This window comes from Misgurnus anguillicaudatus, chromosome 23 (assembly GCF_027580225.2).
Source record: "Misgurnus anguillicaudatus chromosome 23, ASM2758022v2, whole genome shotgun sequence".
NCBI lineage: Eukaryota > Metazoa > Chordata > Actinopteri > Cypriniformes > Cobitidae > Misgurnus > Misgurnus anguillicaudatus.
Window position 1 is genome coordinate 25,778,172 of NC_073359.2, and position 19,305 is coordinate 25,797,476.

A 19,305-nucleotide genomic window follows, 5' to 3' on the forward strand; every position below is an offset into this window, starting at 1 on the left:
TATTTACTTCCATCATTGCTGGTATTCTCAAATCATACAAAACAAGTTGCTGTTTCTTCTTCGTTTGTGTTCTTCTTCTTTGACGGACGCGCTGCTACTGTGGTAACACGCATGGATACTGCCTACCAGCGGTGTGCGCATGTGTTTGCATGTCGACGCGGACAACGACACAAAAGTATAAATGAAAACCGACATGGAACCTACGCCGCAGGACCTACGCACAATTATAACGAGCCCTTAATATTGACGGAAGTTTGAGCGAGAGTGGGAGTAGTCAGGAGTGATGATGTTACTGCACACCGAGGTCAAAGTGCTGCAAACTAAGTGCTCTTCCACCATACAATATAGTTCTTATTCTTTATCCGCTTTTAAAATCACCACGTTTTATTTTGTGCCACCATACTTACTCGTGTATCATGTAAATAGGACATGGAAGTGTTTGGTGGCTTCTAAATTCATCCCTGTTTGGATCCTAAGGAATGAATGGGGCTAGGCTAAATGCTAACACAATCACAACGCGCTGTTCAAAGAATAAGTGCACGCATTGAAAAAACATAGGGATGTATTATTTCTTCTAAGTTGAGGTAAGAACATAGTAAAATATTGGAAAACGGTGGTGTTTTCCTTTAACAGAACACTCTTTAAGTTAGTAACAAACGTATTTTTGTTACTTTAAAAAACATCTGAGCTTTCCCATAAACAAAGTGCAGATGAGCAGACCAAAACACTGCTTTATGTTTTAGGCATGTTTGTAACACAGCGCTTTCCATTTTACAATACAAAATGTAATCTGCTGTCACCTTAAACCAGTTGCGATGGATGTGAAAAGGTCAGGTCTGTGCATTTGTCAGTACGTTATGAGTTTCTTCATAGATGTATAACTGCTGCTAAAGTACATAATGTGAAGGGGTGCCTGTCTAGGTTTTCAAGAGTTTTAAACCGCATCGTCTACAGTTGAAGGACTGTTTTGACAAATGGCAATAAAATCATTTAGCGCGTCTGCTTGTATTGTTATACAGTATATGTTCCTGTCTGAATTAGCACTGTGTATAGTAGTGGCTGTTTAAATTGTTTTGGAGTATAGTCTGTTTTTTACATGCACGCAAGCATACGCGCACGATCAAACGTATAGTTTATTGGACTCGTACGGGTAAACAGACTATCGGCGCATACACATTGCGACAAAAAGCAATGCATCTCCTGGGCTACATACGACATTCTCCTGTAGTGTAAAATGTACGTAGGGTTTTTAAAAATTTGGCGGTACGCATACTGTACACACGCACTCTTCTGATGACGAAAACTGTGATGACTATGCTTCGGCCTTCAGGGGCACGTACATGGGTGGTCAAATGCTTTTTTAATTAATTTTGAATGTGGTCGAAATGTTGGGATTTCCATCAACCAAAACGATGTAAACATCATCTCTGGTAGAGCATTACCTGAAAGTGCTGAAATGTTTGCTGTCTCTCCTCACATCTTTCAGAAAACATCCTCAAGGTCCTGAAGAACAAGAGAAGATCTTTTGTGTCCTCCACTCTGAAAACAAGAGACATCAGTACTAAATTATTGTACCATCACAGCACCCAAACTTATCATTATTATTATTATTATTATTAAATGCAGTAAAATGATCCTCCTTGAAGTCAAATTTAGTATGGATCATTGATTATTAAAGGATAAACGATGTATTTGTGTTTAATCCTCTTTATGGGCTGACGTTATGAGACATTTTGAGATTTTCCATAGATTTACCAGGAGCCCAAAAACTGTGGCACAGGACACAACTTTCCATGATTCTCAAGTCTCGTCTGAAAGGCCGATGTTGTAACGAGTGATGGAAAAATGGTAAGTCTCTCGAAACTAAATGGACCCACTCCAAAAGAAAAGACAGCAGCTTAAATGGCAAGGGCTGGAGTAAAGTTTCCCTGAAAATATCTAAACACCAGATAATTAATGTCATAGGGCTTAGATTTCTTGGATCTGGGGGAGATGAAAGTTTACAAACATTAATCAAGCAACTGGTTTGACTGACGTCTAATGCCGTTTAAATGAAACCACAGACAAATTACCCTCATTGGTGGACCTCATTTGGTACTGCGGGCAATTTCCACCGTATGCGATTTCAGATTTGTTGATTGGGGACCTCAAATCTGAAAAAGTAATTTCGAACTAGGTTTTCCCAGAATGCTAAATGCTAAAAATGTGACAGACTAAACATATTTAAGAAAATGTCAGGATCATTCTGCGGACCGATTAAAGTTTGGCTCCTTTTGTTTTTCTCAATTCCCTGCATGGTTATGCTGCCAAAAACCTGCAGAAATGTACCATATAATCTTGTATTAATGTCAAGCTTTTTACCCACCTAATTTCTAAAAACACATTTTTCATCAATATTATTTTCCAGTTAACACTGATGCTGTAAAAAAATTAAAAAGTCAAGTAAACAAAACAACTGACAAACATATTTAGGCTAATTTACACTGATCCAACAAATGATCTGACAAACACAGCCAATCTTAATTAAAATGAACAAATTTGTTTTGATTTGTTTATGGATTTGTTTATTTATCCATGGACAAATACGATAACTGATCTGTATGTTTCCATGGACAAATAAAGGTTGAAGGATAGTCTCAGGGTTCCCATAAGCCAAATGTCAAATTGCCTGACTTTCACTGACTCAAAAGCTGAATTTTTAATCTGGGATGGCGTGAGCCTGGATAATGTAGGGTACACAGTATATAAAAATTTTGCTTAAAGGATTAGTCCATTTTCTTAAAAGAAAAATCCAGATAATTTACTCACCACCATGTCATCCAAAATGTTGATGTCTTTCTTTGTTCAGTCGAGAAGAAATTATTTTTATAAAATAATTTTTTTGAGGAAAACATTGCAGGATTTTTCTAATTTTAATGGACTTTAATAGAGCCCAACATTTAATACTTAACTCAACACTTAACAGTTTTTTTCAACGGAGTTTCAAAGGTCTATAAACAATCCCAAACGAGGCATAAGGGTCTTATCTAGCGAAACGATTGTCATTTTTGACAAGAAAAATAAAAAATATATACTTTTAAACCACAATTTTTCGTCAAGGTCCGGTCCAGCGTGACCTAACGTAAATGCGTAGTGACGTAGGGAGGTCACGTGTTACATATATAAAACGCACATTTGCGGACCATTGTAAACAATAAACTGACACAACGACATTAATTAGTATCAGTTGACATACAACAACGTCGGAACGGTCCTCTTTCAACCACTTGTAAACACTGGGGCGGAGTTTCGCGTTCGTCCTCTGTGACCTCTTGACGTCATGATGTAGTGGGGTCAGCTGGCGCATCACGACCGGATCTACATGACAGGAAGTTGTGCTTTGGAGGTGTATGTTTGTTGTTTTTGTTGTCAAAAGTGACAATCGTTTCGCTGGGTGGGACACTTGTGCCACGTTTGGGATTGTTTGTGGTCCTTTGAAGCTCCGTTGAAAAGAACTGTTAAGTGTTGAGTTAAGAATTAAATGTTGGGCTCTATTAAAGTCCATTAAAATGAGAAAAATCCTGCAATGTTTTCCTCAAAAAACATAAATTCTTTTCGATGCATGAAATGAGTAAACAATGCCAATAATGTTTGTTTAGATTGTAGTTTCAATTGAAATCATTGGAGCCCTGGACACGGAAACGGCATGCCTTTCATTACTTTTCAAGCAGATTACATTTTGATAAAAGGAAACTAAAATTTAAAATGACAAACAAAAATCCCTGATATTCCATAATTTTAATGTCTGGAAAAGACCTTGTAAAATTCAATTTATATAGCAATTTTCACAATTGTTTAATTATTCCAAAGCAGCTTGACAAAAGAGAAAACAGATAAATCAGAGGACAACAAAGTAGCAAAGTACAGCGACTAATATTAAACCGCACTTGTGAATGGAGTAATAATGTAACGTAACGTAGTTCTAACTTAAAGGAATATTCCATTTTCTTAAAAGAAAAATCCAGATAATTTACTCACCACCATGTCATCCAAAATGTTGATGTCTTTCTTTGTTCAGTCGAGAAGAAATTATGTTTTTTGAGGAAAACATTGCAGGATTTTTCTCATTTTAATGGACTTTAATAGAGCCCAACATTTAATATTTAACTCAACACTTCAGTTTTTTTCAACTGAGTTTCAAATGACTATAAACGATCCCAAACGAGACATGAGGGTCTTATCTAGCGAAACGATTGTCATTTTTGACAAGAAAAATTAAAAATATCCACTTTTAAACCACAACTTCAAAAATGGATAAAAAATGGATGTATGTGCTTTTTTAAAAACATAGTCTCCCATGTAAAACAGCATGATGGTATTTTAATGTAAAATCATTTGTATGTTTTCCACTGAAAAAACAAAGTCATATGCATCTGGGGTGGCATGTGGTGTAATTTTCATTTTTGTTGTGAACTATTCCTTTAACAAGAATAAACTGCATGCAAAAAGATCTGCTTCATTGCAAATGCAAAATTTGAGAGTGTGCCACTGAATTTTCATCCAGTCCCACATGTGCGACCAGTAAATTTGACCTTTTTTTGTGATGTGACACTGAATTTGAAAACAGCACACTGTACTTTCTGCATCTATCATTAACGTATTTATTAGTAATAAAGTGGAAATTAGTAGAAATGTGAATATTTGGTTAGCATGTTGATTGACGGTGTGTGCCCCCAAATTTTCTGGTTGCGCCCCTAAAACTTTGGGGCCACTGTGCTCCTAGTGAAAAAAGTTAGTCTGGAGCCCTGCAATACCATTTAAAATGTGTTAAAAACAACAAAAACTGTGTTTTTGTAGGGACAAGAGATTTAATGTTAAACAACTTGTGTTGTCGCTTTTATTTATTTTTACACAAAGTGACACATAATGTGCTAAATAGCATGACACAAGCAATGTGTAAAAAAATAACACATCATTTTTGTGTAATATGTACAAATATGTATATATTTAGTACGTTTGAGGTCCTAATATGAACTCTTTAGGTGCAAAGCTGTACTTTTTGAAAGGGTAGTACCCAAGTGGTACATATTTTGACAATTATTTATGACATACTGTGGATTGAACAATAATAGTTATTCTAATAAAGTTTTATCACTTCAAAATATCTCCCCAGACATGTCTGAATCTACCTGACCGCAGTCGCACACAAAACGCTCTTTCAACATGGAACATAATGGTTATAAAATGCTTCTTCCTAAAACCTAAAAATGCAGAGGCAACTCAGACTTATGTGAGAATCATTATCTTCAGTATTTTTCCGACTCCCTTGTGCCAGGACAGACTCAGACCAGACAATATGATCCAGATGTACATTTAGCGACCAGGATTAAAAAAAAGGCCCAAACAAATCGCCGCCAAAACAGCAGCAAGGGAGAGGAATACCTCAGATTGTAATCTGTCATCTCAGCCAAAACATCTAGGGACTAAGTGGAACAACTGTGGGAGACATCTTAATGTCATGTCTTCAGACATACAACAACTCTGAATAAATTCACGGCTAAATGCCAACCAGATTAGTGGTTCAAAATAGTACGCTTAAATGGAATGGCTCACCCAAAAGTAAAAACCCTGTCAACATTTACTCATGTCGCTCGAAACCCATATGCTGTTATTTTTTCAGAGCTACAATTTTTAATTCTTTCCATTCAACAATTCACAGTATCCATGTCCGCCAAAATAAAAAATAAAAAAAACAATTAACGCACCATACACAAGCTATCTGAACAATGTGTGCGTTGTACAGGAGGAGCAGGTAAAAATTTGAGGATTCACTCGACATAAAAGAGCCCCTATTTTCCGTTTCACGGTTTTACATTTTATTTGGTGTCTAAGTGTGAGTAAGTACATGTTAACCAACGCTATCTCACGAGAATTCATACATATTTTACGAGTTAACTAATTCTTATTAATTTATACGACCACATTCGTAAGTTTTGGTACGATTTGCCTTGACCCTTGTGACGTTAGGGTTAGGTGCGGGGTTATGTTTTGTTGTTGGTTTTTTTTTCATGAGAATCGTAAAATTTTGCATGATTAAGTTTATATGAATTGATACAAATTAGCTATCTCATAAAATATGTACGATTTTACATTTCCTTTGGTGTGTAAAGGGAGTCGCACACCAGACGTGCAGCTCAGCGTCGCGCCGCGTCGAGTCGCATCAAGGACAACTCGGAGCTATCGTATACCAGAAGTGCACATTAAATAGCGCAAGCTTAGTCAGATAGCGTCTACTTCAAAATGCAAAATATAAGTTAGCAGCCAATGTTAATCGTTAATGATTTGTGACAAATATGATGTTATTTAATGTTAAACTAAGTGAGTGCCGCTCTGTGGCGCGAAAGGGATTTGAGCAACTTCCTGAGTCAAACCTGGGCACTGCGTACAGGCGCCACCTGTAGGCACCGGTGTGCGTATACTTATAGAAAACAATGTGTTCGATTTTTTTAGAATGGCGGGGCGCTGAGCTGCGCGTCCGATGTGCGACTCCCTTAAGTGTGTTTTAGTACATGTTCACCAACGCTATCTCACGAGAATTCATACATATTTTACGAGTTAACTAATTCGTATTAATTTATACGACCACATTCGTAAGTTTTGGTACGATTTGCCTTGACCCCTGTGACGTTGGGGTTAGGTGCAGGGTTAGGTTTTGTTGTTGTTTTTTCATGAGAATCGTACAATTTTGCATGTTAAGTTCATATGAATTGATACAAATTAGCTATCTCGTAAAATATGTACGATTTTACTTTTCCTTTGGTGTGTAAGTTAGTACATGTTAACCAACGCTATCTCATGAGAATTCGTACATATTTTACGAGTTGACTTATTCCTATTAATTCATACGACCACATTCGTAAGTTTTGGTACGATTTGCCTTGACCCCTGTGACGTTGGGGTTAGGTGCGGGGTTAGATTTTGTTGTTGTTTTTTTCATGAGAATCATACAATTTTGCATGTTAAGTTCATATGAATTAATACAAATTAGCTATCTCGTAAAATATGTACGATTTTACTTTTCCTTTGGTGTGTAAGTTAGTACATGTTAACCAACGCTATCTCATGAGAATTCGTACATATTTTACGAGTTGACTAATTCCTATTAATTCATACGACCACATTCGTAAGTTTTGGTACGATTTGCCTTGACCCCTGTGACGTTGGGGTTAGGTGCGGGGTTAGATTTTTTTTTTTTTTTTTCATGAGAATCATACAATTTTGCATGATAAGTTCATATGAATTAATACAAATTAGCTATCTCGTAAAATATGTACGATTTTACATTTCCTTTGGTGTGTAAGTGTGTTAGTACATGTTAACCAACGCTATCTCATGAGAATTCGTACATATTTTACGAGTTGACTAATTCCTATTAATTCATACGACCACATTCGTACGTTTTGGTAAGATTTGCCTTGACCCCTGTGACGTTGGGATTAGGTGCGGGGTTAGATTTTGTTGTTGTTTTTTTCATGAGAATCATACAATTTTGCATGTTAAGTTCATATGAATTGATACAAATTAGCTATCTCATAAAATATGTACGATTTTACATTTCCTTTGGTGTGTAAGTGTAAGTTAGTACATGTTAACCAACGCTATCTCATGAGAATTCGTACATATTTTACGAGTTGACTAATTCGTATTAATTCATACGACCACATTCGTAAGTTTTGGTACGATTTGCCTTGACCCCAGTGACGTTGGGGTTAGGTGCGGGGTTAGGGGTTCGGTTTTGTTGTTGTTTTTTCACGAGAATCGTACAATTTTGCATGTTAAGTTCATATGAATTGATACAAATTAGCTATCTTGTAAAATATGTACGATTTTACATTCCCTTTGGTGTGTAAGTGTAAGTACATGTTAACCAACGCTATCTCATGAGAATTCGTACATATTTTACGAGTTGACTAATTCGTATGAATTCATACGACCACATTCGTAAGTTTTGGTACGATTTGCCTTGACTCCTGTGACGTTGGGGTTAGGTGCGGGGTTAGGGGTTCAGTTTTGTTGTTGTTTTTTCATGAGATTCGTACAATTTTGCATAATAAGGTTCGTATGAATTGATACGAATTAGCTATCTCGTAAAATATGTACGATTTTACATTTCCTTTGGTGTGTAAGTGTAAGTTAGTACATGTTAACCAACGCTATCTCATGAGAATTCGTACATATTTTACGAGTTGACTAATTCGTATTAATTCATACGACCACATTCGTAAGTTTTGGTACGATTTGCCTTGACCCCTGTGACATTGGAGTTAGGTGCGGGGTTAGGGGTTCGGTTTTGTTGTTGTTTTTTCATGAGATTCGTACAATTTTGCATGATAAGGTTCGTATGAATTGATACGAATTAGCTATCTCGTAAAATATGTACGATTTTACATTTCCTTTGGTGTGTAAGTGTGTTAGTACATGTTAACCAACGCTATCTCATGAGAATTCGTACATATTTTACGAGTTGACTAATTCGTATCAATTCATCCGACCACATTTGTAAGTTTTGGTACGATTTGCCTTGACCCCTGTGACGTTGGGGTTAGGTGCAAGGTTAGGGGTTCGGGTTTGTTGAGATTTCATGAGAATCGTACAATTTTGCATGATAAGGTTTGTATGAATTGATACGAATTAGCCATCTCGTAAAATATGTACGAATTCAGGCTGAGTTAACTATATGCAAAGTTACAAATCCCAAAGTCTATGAAGACGCGAGTTATCGTCTCCAACTGAAATCTCTTTTCTTGGACTACAATGAACGCAGCGAGTTGACATGGAAACAACGGTCATTATCATAATCCCGCTCGCTTCTGATTCATAGTCTGTAAGTATATGTTTTCATATTTAAAGAATTTACTACTGACTATTCAAACCATTATTCAAACACAAGTTTTGATAAATGTGTAGAATAGCGCTTGTTTCAGACATGGTTTTATGTTTTAGCATCCTTACATTACCAATCTGTTACGTTCTGCTCAAGCCGCACTGGCAAAGTTGATCGATCAGTTTGGTCATCTGCATTTTCTGGTTCAGATTAAGGCTCGTATTGATAAGGTAGTAAAGACAATATTAACTCCTGTTGGGAGCTGATCTTCCATTATGGTAAAGAGTGCCACATTTCCGCAACTCGCTTTAGGTATTCGACCAATCGGCGCACACCTTGATTTCTTAGAACGATGAACTTTGAACGATGAACACAAAATAATGTTCTTTTTAGCAACGTAATAGGGGCGCTTTAATGCATTTGCATCTAATTTAGATACAGTGGAAATAAAGTTTTATAATGTGTAACATAGACCCTACGGTATTTTGTGAAGACCAGAGGTCGGTGCTATCATGAAAGAACAACAATTTCTCAGCAACTCCAAAGTATCTCTCTTTAAAGTGTACAGTAACTCTACTAAACAACATAGTCCAAATAACCTAACCTTCAAATTATCTCTAAATGACTGTTTTCTTTGTTGATGACTAAAGACTTGAACTTCAAAAGGTGTTACTTTAATGGGTACCGTTGTGTTGCGCTTTTCCAAATAACAAAATCACAAAACTGTACTTAAGACCACAGGAATGTTTAACAGACGATACAGGCATATTTATGTAGGAAAACAATGCTTTCATCTTCGAGGTGAGATTCTGGTGAAGTTGTCAGTGTGGATCGTCCTGCTTTAAAGTTTGACACCGTCTAGACTGACCCGAGGTGGTCCACGTTTTACAGAGCGCACACTGTGGGGTTCTGCTGCCCGTTATTGACTCACTGGTGCTGTTTGTTGACAGTTTAATGAGCGGGACGTGTCACGGGCCGTCAACACAGCACCTTTTACCATTAAATCCACACATCATTATATTGGACAAAGCGTTCTTCTGGACTCACACAGCTAAACCTTATTAAGGAACCAGCAGAGGAACCACCCACAGTTTAAAAAGAGAGGTTACTCCACCAACATAAACACGTTCTTGTAGTTGTAGTTCCAAACAAATAGAACAGAACAAAATGCAATACAACAATGTGATTATACAATGAAGTTAAAAAAAAGAAAACTAGAACACAAAAAAATATGAAACCGAACAGAGAAGAGAAAATAATAAAATCGGACACAGGACTCAACAATAAAGTAAAAAAAATGTAAAATGTGACCCTGGACCATGCACAAAACCAGACATAAGTCACACGGGTATACTTTCAGAAAAAGCAACAAATACATTGTATGGGTCAAACGCTTTTGATTTTGATTGATTTTTATTTTATGCCAAAAACATTAGTATATTATGTAGATCATGTTCCATGAAGATATTTCCATGAAGATTATATACGTTATATATTATTATTATATTATTTATATACTTATTTATTTTTTAGCTTTCGGATGATGTAGAAATAGACCCTTATGACTGGTTTTGTCTTCCAGGGTCACATATTGTCGCTGTCCGATGAAAACCACGTATGTCCATTTTGCCGATTTTTCGACGGATTGAATGTCCAGGTTCATTTCCATATACAGTATGCGAATGCTCCACATATCTTAAAGGCCAATGAGAAGTTGTGAAATCATGTAATCTGATTTTCACGTATATCCATTTGGTGTCAAAGCTGTCAATCACGACGTGTATCTTCCGCCCTGTGGAAGCATCTCGCCGGTCTCGTGAATTTTCATCGAAGCTCAGCACTGGATAGCCAAATAAACATAGCCTGGTGAGACAATGACTTTCCTTCATCGAGGTAAACCTCACCCCCCTGACGCCAGACGTACGTCTAGGAGTGACAAAATTACGGTAGGACTGTGCAAACAAAGTATCTGTCTAGCATTACCATGTCGGTGTATTGATTCATTGTCCCTTCATAGTTTGCAAGAAACATTAAATAAATGTATAATTAATATTTAATAAACTAAGCGTATTTAATAAACTAAAACGTAGGCAAATTTAATGAAATGAGCTACTCATCTGTCAATATGAAACGCGACTTGGCCATTCTAATTAATGATCGGAAGAACGCGTATCGACCACCGTTACTGTAAAATATGCACGTATGTCCATTTAAACTCAATTTTGGTCAAATGTGGATTATATCATTACACTGGCAAGAATATGGTTAAATGTAAAGATGCCGTACCAAGTATGACAACGTTACATTCAACTGCTTTTGAAATACGGTGTTTTTTCACTTCCTGAAAAGTAACCGTTTTGGACATACGTGAGTTTCATCGGGCAGCGACAATATACTATATGAAATGAGCTCAGATGAAAAAGCCACTAAACGCCACCTCCATCAAAAAAAGCTCTCGGCATGTATTATATGTTCATCAAATATTTTAGCTTCAAATGTGCTTAATCCCGGCCTCGTGCCATTTAGGAACACTGCGGTGTTATCAGATTCACCTCGATTTGTTGGCAGAATCTGCTAAACGCCACATCGACTTTGAGCACTTGTCCTCTAAGGGGGCGTGCACACCAAAGCTTTTACAGCGGCGGCTGTCGTATGTTTGTAATGGAAGCGCAGTGTTTTTCAAAAAAAGCCCACAGCTAGCGCTTATTTCTGCGTTAAAAGCCGGTGCTCAACGTTTTTTCGCACTCAGCACTGAACGGTGAGAACTGAAGGAGATTCAACTTTGGGTGAAAAGCTTTGGTCGTCAATTTCAGTTCTCACACAGCCGTCTAATCAGAGTGGAGGAAGGGCGGGACAAGTATCACAACAACCAACCAGTTCACAGCTTAAGTATCACAGCTACCAAAGCGCTCAGCTGAAGAAAGCTGGTGCTCAGCTGAAGAAAGCTGGTGCTCAGCTGAAAAAACTGCTGGGATTCAGCATCCTCCAGGCGTTTTCACCTAAGGGGGTGTGCACACCAAAGCGGGTGTGCACACCAAAGCTTTTACACCGGCGGCTGGTGTGTGTTTTAAATTTTTTCCAATGGAAGCGCAGAGTTTTTCAAAAAAGCCAGCAACTGGCTTTTTTTCGCGCTGAAAGCCGGCGCTCGGTGGTTTTTCTGGGCTGAACGTCGAGAGTTGAGAAATATTCAACTTTGGGTGAAAACCTCAGCTCGTCGCATCGTACAACGAAGTATCACAGCAACCAAAGTGCTCAGCTAAAAAAAGCTGGCAATCGGCTGAAAAAAAGCGGCCAGTCGGCTTCCACTTGGCGTTTTCAGCCACGTTTAAAAGCGTTGGTGTGCACACCAACTAAGTTCACGAAAGATGAATTAAATGATGTGCCGAACAACCATGGATCACATTCAAACTTATGGCCCTTGTGAGAACTTGGACTTGAAAACAATCTGTTTGTGGAAGACACATGGACCACAACGCCCCCTAATGCGTGGTTCAGTTTCTTCATTTTTTACATTCTGACAATATTAAGTGATTTTGCAATTGTTTACTCCGACTTGTCCAAAGAAGTAGATTTTGCAGATGTTTGCCAAAAAACTTGCATGCACTTAGAGGGTTTTGCAGCAAAAGACAGTCAAATTTAAATGCAGTCTAAGGGCTCAGTCACACCAAAAGCGTTTATGGCAGTTGCAGGCGCCTTTTTTGAATGATATTCTATGGGCAGGGCGCGTTTGCGCGCTGTTTATGCGCGCCGAGCGCCTTGCGGTTTTCTGCCGCCTGCCGCGCACGCGTCTTTGAAGGAGCGCTGAGGGCGGAGGAGCGCCTGACGTCATTCGCGTCTTCCATTGTCCAATCGAATGAGGGGAGAGGCGGGCCTTACGTTGTGGCGAGGGAAGTTTACAGTTGCTTTGAAGAACCGGACTCCACTCGCTCACTCTCTCCTGCGTGTTTGTGCTCCTCTTATCCTCAAACAAGGTCAGAGCAAGCGCCCTCCTTTTAAAGTTTCTGCTAATATGACAGTTAACAGCAAAAGAGCGCTCACGCTTCAATATTTGATTGACAAGACAGCTGAGTCGGTGGTTGCTTAGCAATATGAAAAGCCGCGCTGCACTGCTCTTTTTTTAAAAAAGGCAGTGCATCGCGCCTTGCGTTTGCAAGCGTTTAAAGCGCTTTTGGTGTGACTGAGCCCTAAGATAGCGGCATTACCAGAAGCTAGTTATTTTTGTTTGTAAAATTTTATTTCTCTTACAAAATTGCATCAGTTACCCTCAGAAGGCCTTTATTTATTTTCCTGCAGCCGTGTAAAATATCTTTTATATTTTTGATGGATGGATGCATATTATTAAGATTGGAAGAGCTAAGACATTTTATATCTGAATATGATGTTTGTATGAAAAACAATGGACATATTTAACTTGAGGATGAGAAAATTCATGGGTAATTTTTTGATTTTTGATCAAACTATCCCTTTAAGAGGGATATTAATATCTAAATAAAACACAACTATGTTGCTTTCTAATACATTTAAAAATATTTGACTTATTATGTAAAAATTTTTGTGGCAAGCAAATGAAAAGGGCAGAATGGAGATTTATTGGACATTTTGTCAGGACTCTGCCTTGAAGTCTTGTGTTAAATTTGTATTTTGTCATGGTGGCAGAGTTCTGGCAGTCCCTGGCCTTGTGTGGAGGTTCATGCCTTGTTTTTGTGTTTGGCATGTGCCTCCGGTGTCTTGTCATTTTTCCCCGCCCCCTCGTCCTCCTGCTTATTGTTAATTATTACTTATTCCCATCACCTGTTCCCTCCTCGTTATCTTGTTTAGTTTCTCTTATATAATGTTCTCTTGTCCTTGTTTCTGTGCAGGTTCATTTTGTATTGTCCGTGTTATCAAGTTGTGTATTTCAGTCAAGTATCTAGTAGTGTTTCATTGTCAAGTGTAGTCTAGTCTTTTGTGTCTGTCTATACTGTTTGCCCCCACGTGGGCCTTTGTTTTGTTTTGTTATATATTAAAGTATTTTGTTAACCCCTTCATCGTCCGCTATTGGGTTCATCTGTCCAAATCCTAACACATTTCTTTAAAAAAACAAAAACATTGCTGAGCCCTGCAAGAGAACACACAGCTACCACAGATATGGACCACACATGGTTAATAATCACAAACTTGTATTTGTGATTTCAGCCTTAATCATTGATAAATAAACATGGATAAATAAAACCTTTCAGTTGCAAACATAAAACAATAGAAGAAAAACCCAGAAAACCAAAACAGTACTTGTTTTGTATGCTGTATATTTTTGTGATTATCTGGCTTTTTGTTCACATACATTTAATGAAGAATTAGAGTATATCACAGTCATTGAATCTATCAATAGTGAAGTTTAACAGGCGTTTACCCCTCCATAAAAACACTTGTCAATCAACCTGTGATGCGAAAATCAGATCTCTGCTGGAACGCTGTGTTAACAACATCCAGACACGTTCACTCAGCATCCATCTAATAAGTCCCTCACACCCTGCCAAATGTATTTCCCATGTATGCATTTTGTTTTGATCCGAGTCTGGTTGCGAGCATAAAGCAAAACGCTGTCTGGGAAATCACTTGCCTGATGTTTACTCACACTGTTGGCTGTAACTTTTTATGCATGAAAACTGGATTTTCTCCAGAAGGGATGTCTCATGATTCAGTCAAGCAAATAAGTAAATCCATCAGCTTTAGAACAGTACAAATGATTAGGCTAAGAATTTCACATAATAAATGTGATAAAAAAAAGTTACTCTACCTGGATACAAATGCAGAAAAATCTTTAAATTCTGCACCATCCACGACAATATTGAGCTCGGTAATTCTTCTGTGCAAAGCTTTATCCTCCTGCAACAGATACTGTAAGTTAAACACGGTCATAAATAACCTCTATAACACCTGCTTTTGTCCATTACTTCTATCACCTGTCAATAAAATGGAGATCTCACTGGAAATGTCCATCTTATAAGGAAAAACATCACACATTTCAAATGATACATTTCTATTCTAGCCATTCATGTTTACAGTATAAACTTTTATTTTATATTTCTTTATATCTTTAATATGAAAAGAGTCTCATGTTGATCTGCCAAAATCATTGCAGTGTATAATAAGTTATGACTTTGTATTAGAGATGCGGTCACTAACCCAGCCAAACTCCATATGTTTTAAATGAACTAGTACAACTGTGTATATATTTGTGCTAGTTCAATAGACTTATTTGTTCACACTGTATCAAAATATGATCATAAGGATAACAGCACATAATATAATTTTGCATGTCATGACATCAGATCAGATCAGAGAGTACAGTTTGTGGTTTTAGACAGTGTGGTCAACATCCAGCTTATCTATCGGTTTCTAAACAAAGCAAAAGAATGTTGAAGGAATCTACAGACCAGACTGGAATACTGGTATAATAAAAGAGACAAGCTGCCCTCTTGTGTTGAGTATAAGCATTGGAAAAACTGTAAAATGAATACGAATTCCTACACTTATTTCATAAAGTGAATTTTTTTAAGTATACAATCATCTATATACACTTTCATGACAGTAGTCAAATTTAAATGTGACCCTGCCTGGACCACAAAGCCAGTCTTAAGTAGCAAGGGTATATTTGTAGCAAAAGTAAAAAAAAAATACATTGTATGGGTCAAAATTATCGATTTTACTTTTTTGCACACAAAAAAAGGAAAATTAATGTTACATTAATATATTTTGTAAATTTCATATCGTAAAAACTAAAACATTATTTTGTGAGTGAATGCAGTTGCTAAGGACTTCATAAGCAAAACTATTTCGATTTTTTTTTTTTTTTGCACCTTCCGATTCCAGATTTTCATATAGTTGTATCTCGGGCCAAATATTGTACTATCCCATACATCAAGGGAAAGCTTATTTATTCAGCTTTAAGATGATGTATAAATCTCCATTTAAAGAGCACCTACTTGATTGCTTAAAAAACAACAACATTATTTTGTGTATTTGGTATAATACAATGTGTTCGCGTGGTTTATAGTCCAATAGGACTTAACTTACAGGCTGTGAGGCCGAAGTGGGAGGAATTATGATAATGTCACAATTGTTTTCTATATGCCAGGAAACGGTTGCCTTTCGTCCAAGAAAAGAGATTTACGTTGGCGGTAGGGCTGGGCGATTTGTCCCCCTAAAAAAATCTTTGATTTTTAAATAAAAAACTCGTTTTACGATTCGATTTTTTCCCCCCGCCCCCATTTATAACAAAATAATTGCAAACTGTACACATATTTTAAAAATATATACTTATTATATTTAATTAAATTGCATCAACATGAAATTTACGCAAATCCAAACAAACTCGGGAGAGGGGAGGGGCAGAGGGCTGCCCCGCAGGGAGCGTCCTACGGAAACCCTGAAGGAAGATTTGGCGAATGCAAAATGTATGTACTGTGCTATACTGCAGAGGGGGAGAAAAAAATTTAAAAAACTTGATTTTTTGAAAATATGAATCGATTTGACCTACCAACTCGATTTTAAAATCAAATCGATTTTTTCCCAGCCCTAGCTGCCGGCGATAACTCACGTCATTGTTTACTTTGTACCTTTTGCATATCGTTAACATGAACTAATACACGCCAAAGGAAATGTAAAAACGTGAATCGGAAAATAGGTGCTCTTTAAAAAAAATTCACCATTATGAATGGTTTTGTGGTCCATAATCTCAAATTATCCTACTTCTTGATGAGTTTTTTTTATTAATAAATGCATAAATGCAAATGACAAAATGACTGACAATACAAACAGTAAAGGAAATCCTATATATGAAAAAAAACAAACCGTAATGAAGAGTTTACTGTATTTAATAGCTTATTTGTACCTGAATCTCAGTCACGGCAAACTCAACTTGAAACAACAGCAGACCGCAGTGACCAGCAAGTCTGACTTGCTGTACCTGTCTGCTTTCACCTGAGGAGATGAAACAGATGTTAAAGGAGATATAAAAAACACAAAGATTAAGTAAAAGTAGAAATGCATAACGATTAATCGCAAATAATCTGTAGCAGAATAAAAGTTTTTGTTTACATCATAAATGTGTGTGTACTGTGTATAATAATAATAATAATAATAATAATATAAGTATGCACACATGCATGTGTAATTTTAAGAAAACTATATATTAAGTATTTATATTTATATATTATATAAATTATACATAAATATACAAATGTATATACACATATATACATTTCTTAAATATATACATGTATGCGTGTGCATTTATCTATACAAAGTTATTATACACAGTTCACACACAGATATATCATGTAAACAAAAACTTTTATTCTGCTATAGATTAATCACGATTAATCGTTATGCGTCCCTAAACAAAAGGGAAGAAAATCTCACTTTTGTGCAACGTCTTCATAAAGCACTCATTTAGAGCGATCCCGTTGATTTCAGTCTGTCGTCTGAGGTCTTTCTCCAGATTTCTGATTTGTGTGATGAGCTTTGAAAGAGCGTGTTTTTGTTCTCCACCGCCTTCCTTTTCCTCAAAGACTGATTTTCTGAAACAGATTAAACATGCAGATGAAATATTCACATTATCTGACATTATTTTCTTACAATGAAACTTACAATAAAGGTGAAGTGGTCATTTTTGTGCCTCTACTGACTGACATCAAAGAGAATTGGTCTCCCGAATATTCCTACGTCTAGCATTACTCGGCAAACAAATAACCTCACCCCTAGTTGCAGTGTCAGGCGGGTCATCCTAAAGTGGACGTTTTTGGTAGAGCCAAAGTCTTTGGGAAAATCAAATGCTTGTTGAATTGGTATTATTAAACCTTTAGGACAAAACTTTGCATAAATTTTACAGATGCATCCCATAATAATTCCTCTACAAACGTAAAATCAAGTGGTCACTAACATTTCCTGTTGCAGTCGACCTCCATGCTCTATGAAAATGGATCGTAGACTTTCTTCTCGTTCAGCCTCCAGCATTTCAATCTCCTTCTGAAGCATCTGAATCTCATCCTCATATTTCTGCTCCATGATCTTGGTCAACATACACTGTTTATGTAACATAAGTAGAATAATTACACATGATATATAATATCAACTTTTATAATAATTTACTATTATTACTATATGATTGGTGTAATGTGTAGATACAATTTATATTAGGCAACAAAAATCATTTTACGGATTTAAGTTAGATTGAAAAATCTCCATCATTATGCAAAAAAATTAGTCAAACATATATAAACTCATGTCAGAAATTGTTTTAAGATGATAATAGGGTGGTTTCCCGGACAGGGGTTAGCTTAAACCAGGTCTAGGCCTTAGTTTAATAAGGAAATATACCTAGTTTTAACAAACATGCCTTACTAAAAACATTTACTTGTGTGCATTTTGAGGCAAAACAAAGAGCACTGATGTATTTTAAGATATGTCAGTGCAAGATGTTTTCAGTTTGGACAACTCTTACATTTATTTTAGTCTAGGACTAGTCTAATCCCTGTCCGGGAAACCGCCCCAATGATAAGTTTTAATTTAACCTGTCTAGGCTACAGGGACGCTAACTTTTAAAGGAGACATTGCACAAGACTTTTTCAAGATGTCGAGTTTTAGCTCAAAATACCATATAGATAATTTATTAAAACATGTTAAACTTGCCACTTTGTCCTTTAAAATGCACTAAATGGCAGTGACGTGGTTGAATAGTGCAGATTAAAAGCCAGTATTATCCCTTTCTGACCTCACAAGGGGAGCCACAGTTTAATTACCTTTTTTTCACATGCTTGCAGAGAATGGTTTACTAAAACTAAGTTACTGGGTTTATCTTTTTTACATTTTCAATGTTGATAGCAGCACTGGGGACCCAATTATAGCCCTTAAACAAAAAGTCAGATTTTCATGATATGTCCCCTTTAATATATCAAACCAATATGTGAACTAACTAACCGGTCAACGAGTTGTCTATTCAAAAACATTTATTATTTTACATACGTGTACTACAAACCGACAGGAAATCAAAATAAAATTATAAACCTTATATGAAATTCTTTTAAACAGGTTAATAATAGTAACGTTACTTGAGTGTAAATGAGACAACAACAACATATGATGTGACAGATCAAATAAAGTTTAAACCACCAACACAGAGTTTCACTGAGAAGAAAATATTTCTGTTGGATATTAAATGTAGGTATTATTGTATATGTCTAACTTATACAGATTTCACGTGCAAATGAGATAAAAAATAGACTTACTTTACTGAATTTTTACAGGGAATCGCTGCGACTTTCTGACTGATTCAACTGAATCCCGCGTCAAGCGGAGCTTACCAAATGAGATCTGCAGGGGTGACATTTTCATCTATTTATAATAATAAATTAAGTTAAGTTGTAATGATAACAATATCATTAATTGCAATTAGTACAATA

General features: G+C 36.6%; 1 protein-coding gene across 1 annotated transcript in view; it reads right to left on the bottom strand.

The window, feature by feature from the left end:
- Nucleotides 1-19,279, bottom strand: part of cenpp (centromere protein P) — an 83,146-nt gene extending 63,867 nt beyond the window's left edge. The window contains exons 1-6 of the mRNA XM_055218483.2: nt 19,132-19,279; nt 17,787-17,929; nt 17,267-17,424; nt 16,737-16,825; nt 14,640-14,728; nt 1,443-1,539 (exon numbers count right to left, since the gene is read on the bottom strand). Of these exons, the coding sequence (XP_055074458.2) occupies nt 1,443-1,539; nt 14,640-14,728; nt 16,737-16,825; nt 17,267-17,424; nt 17,787-17,926 (573 nt within the window). The 5' untranslated portion in view covers nt 17,927-17,929; nt 19,132-19,279. The remainder of the gene's footprint in view (nt 1-1,442; nt 1,540-14,639; nt 14,729-16,736; nt 16,826-17,266; nt 17,425-17,786; nt 17,930-19,131) is intronic.
- Nucleotides 19,280-19,305: the final 26 nt, after the last annotated feature.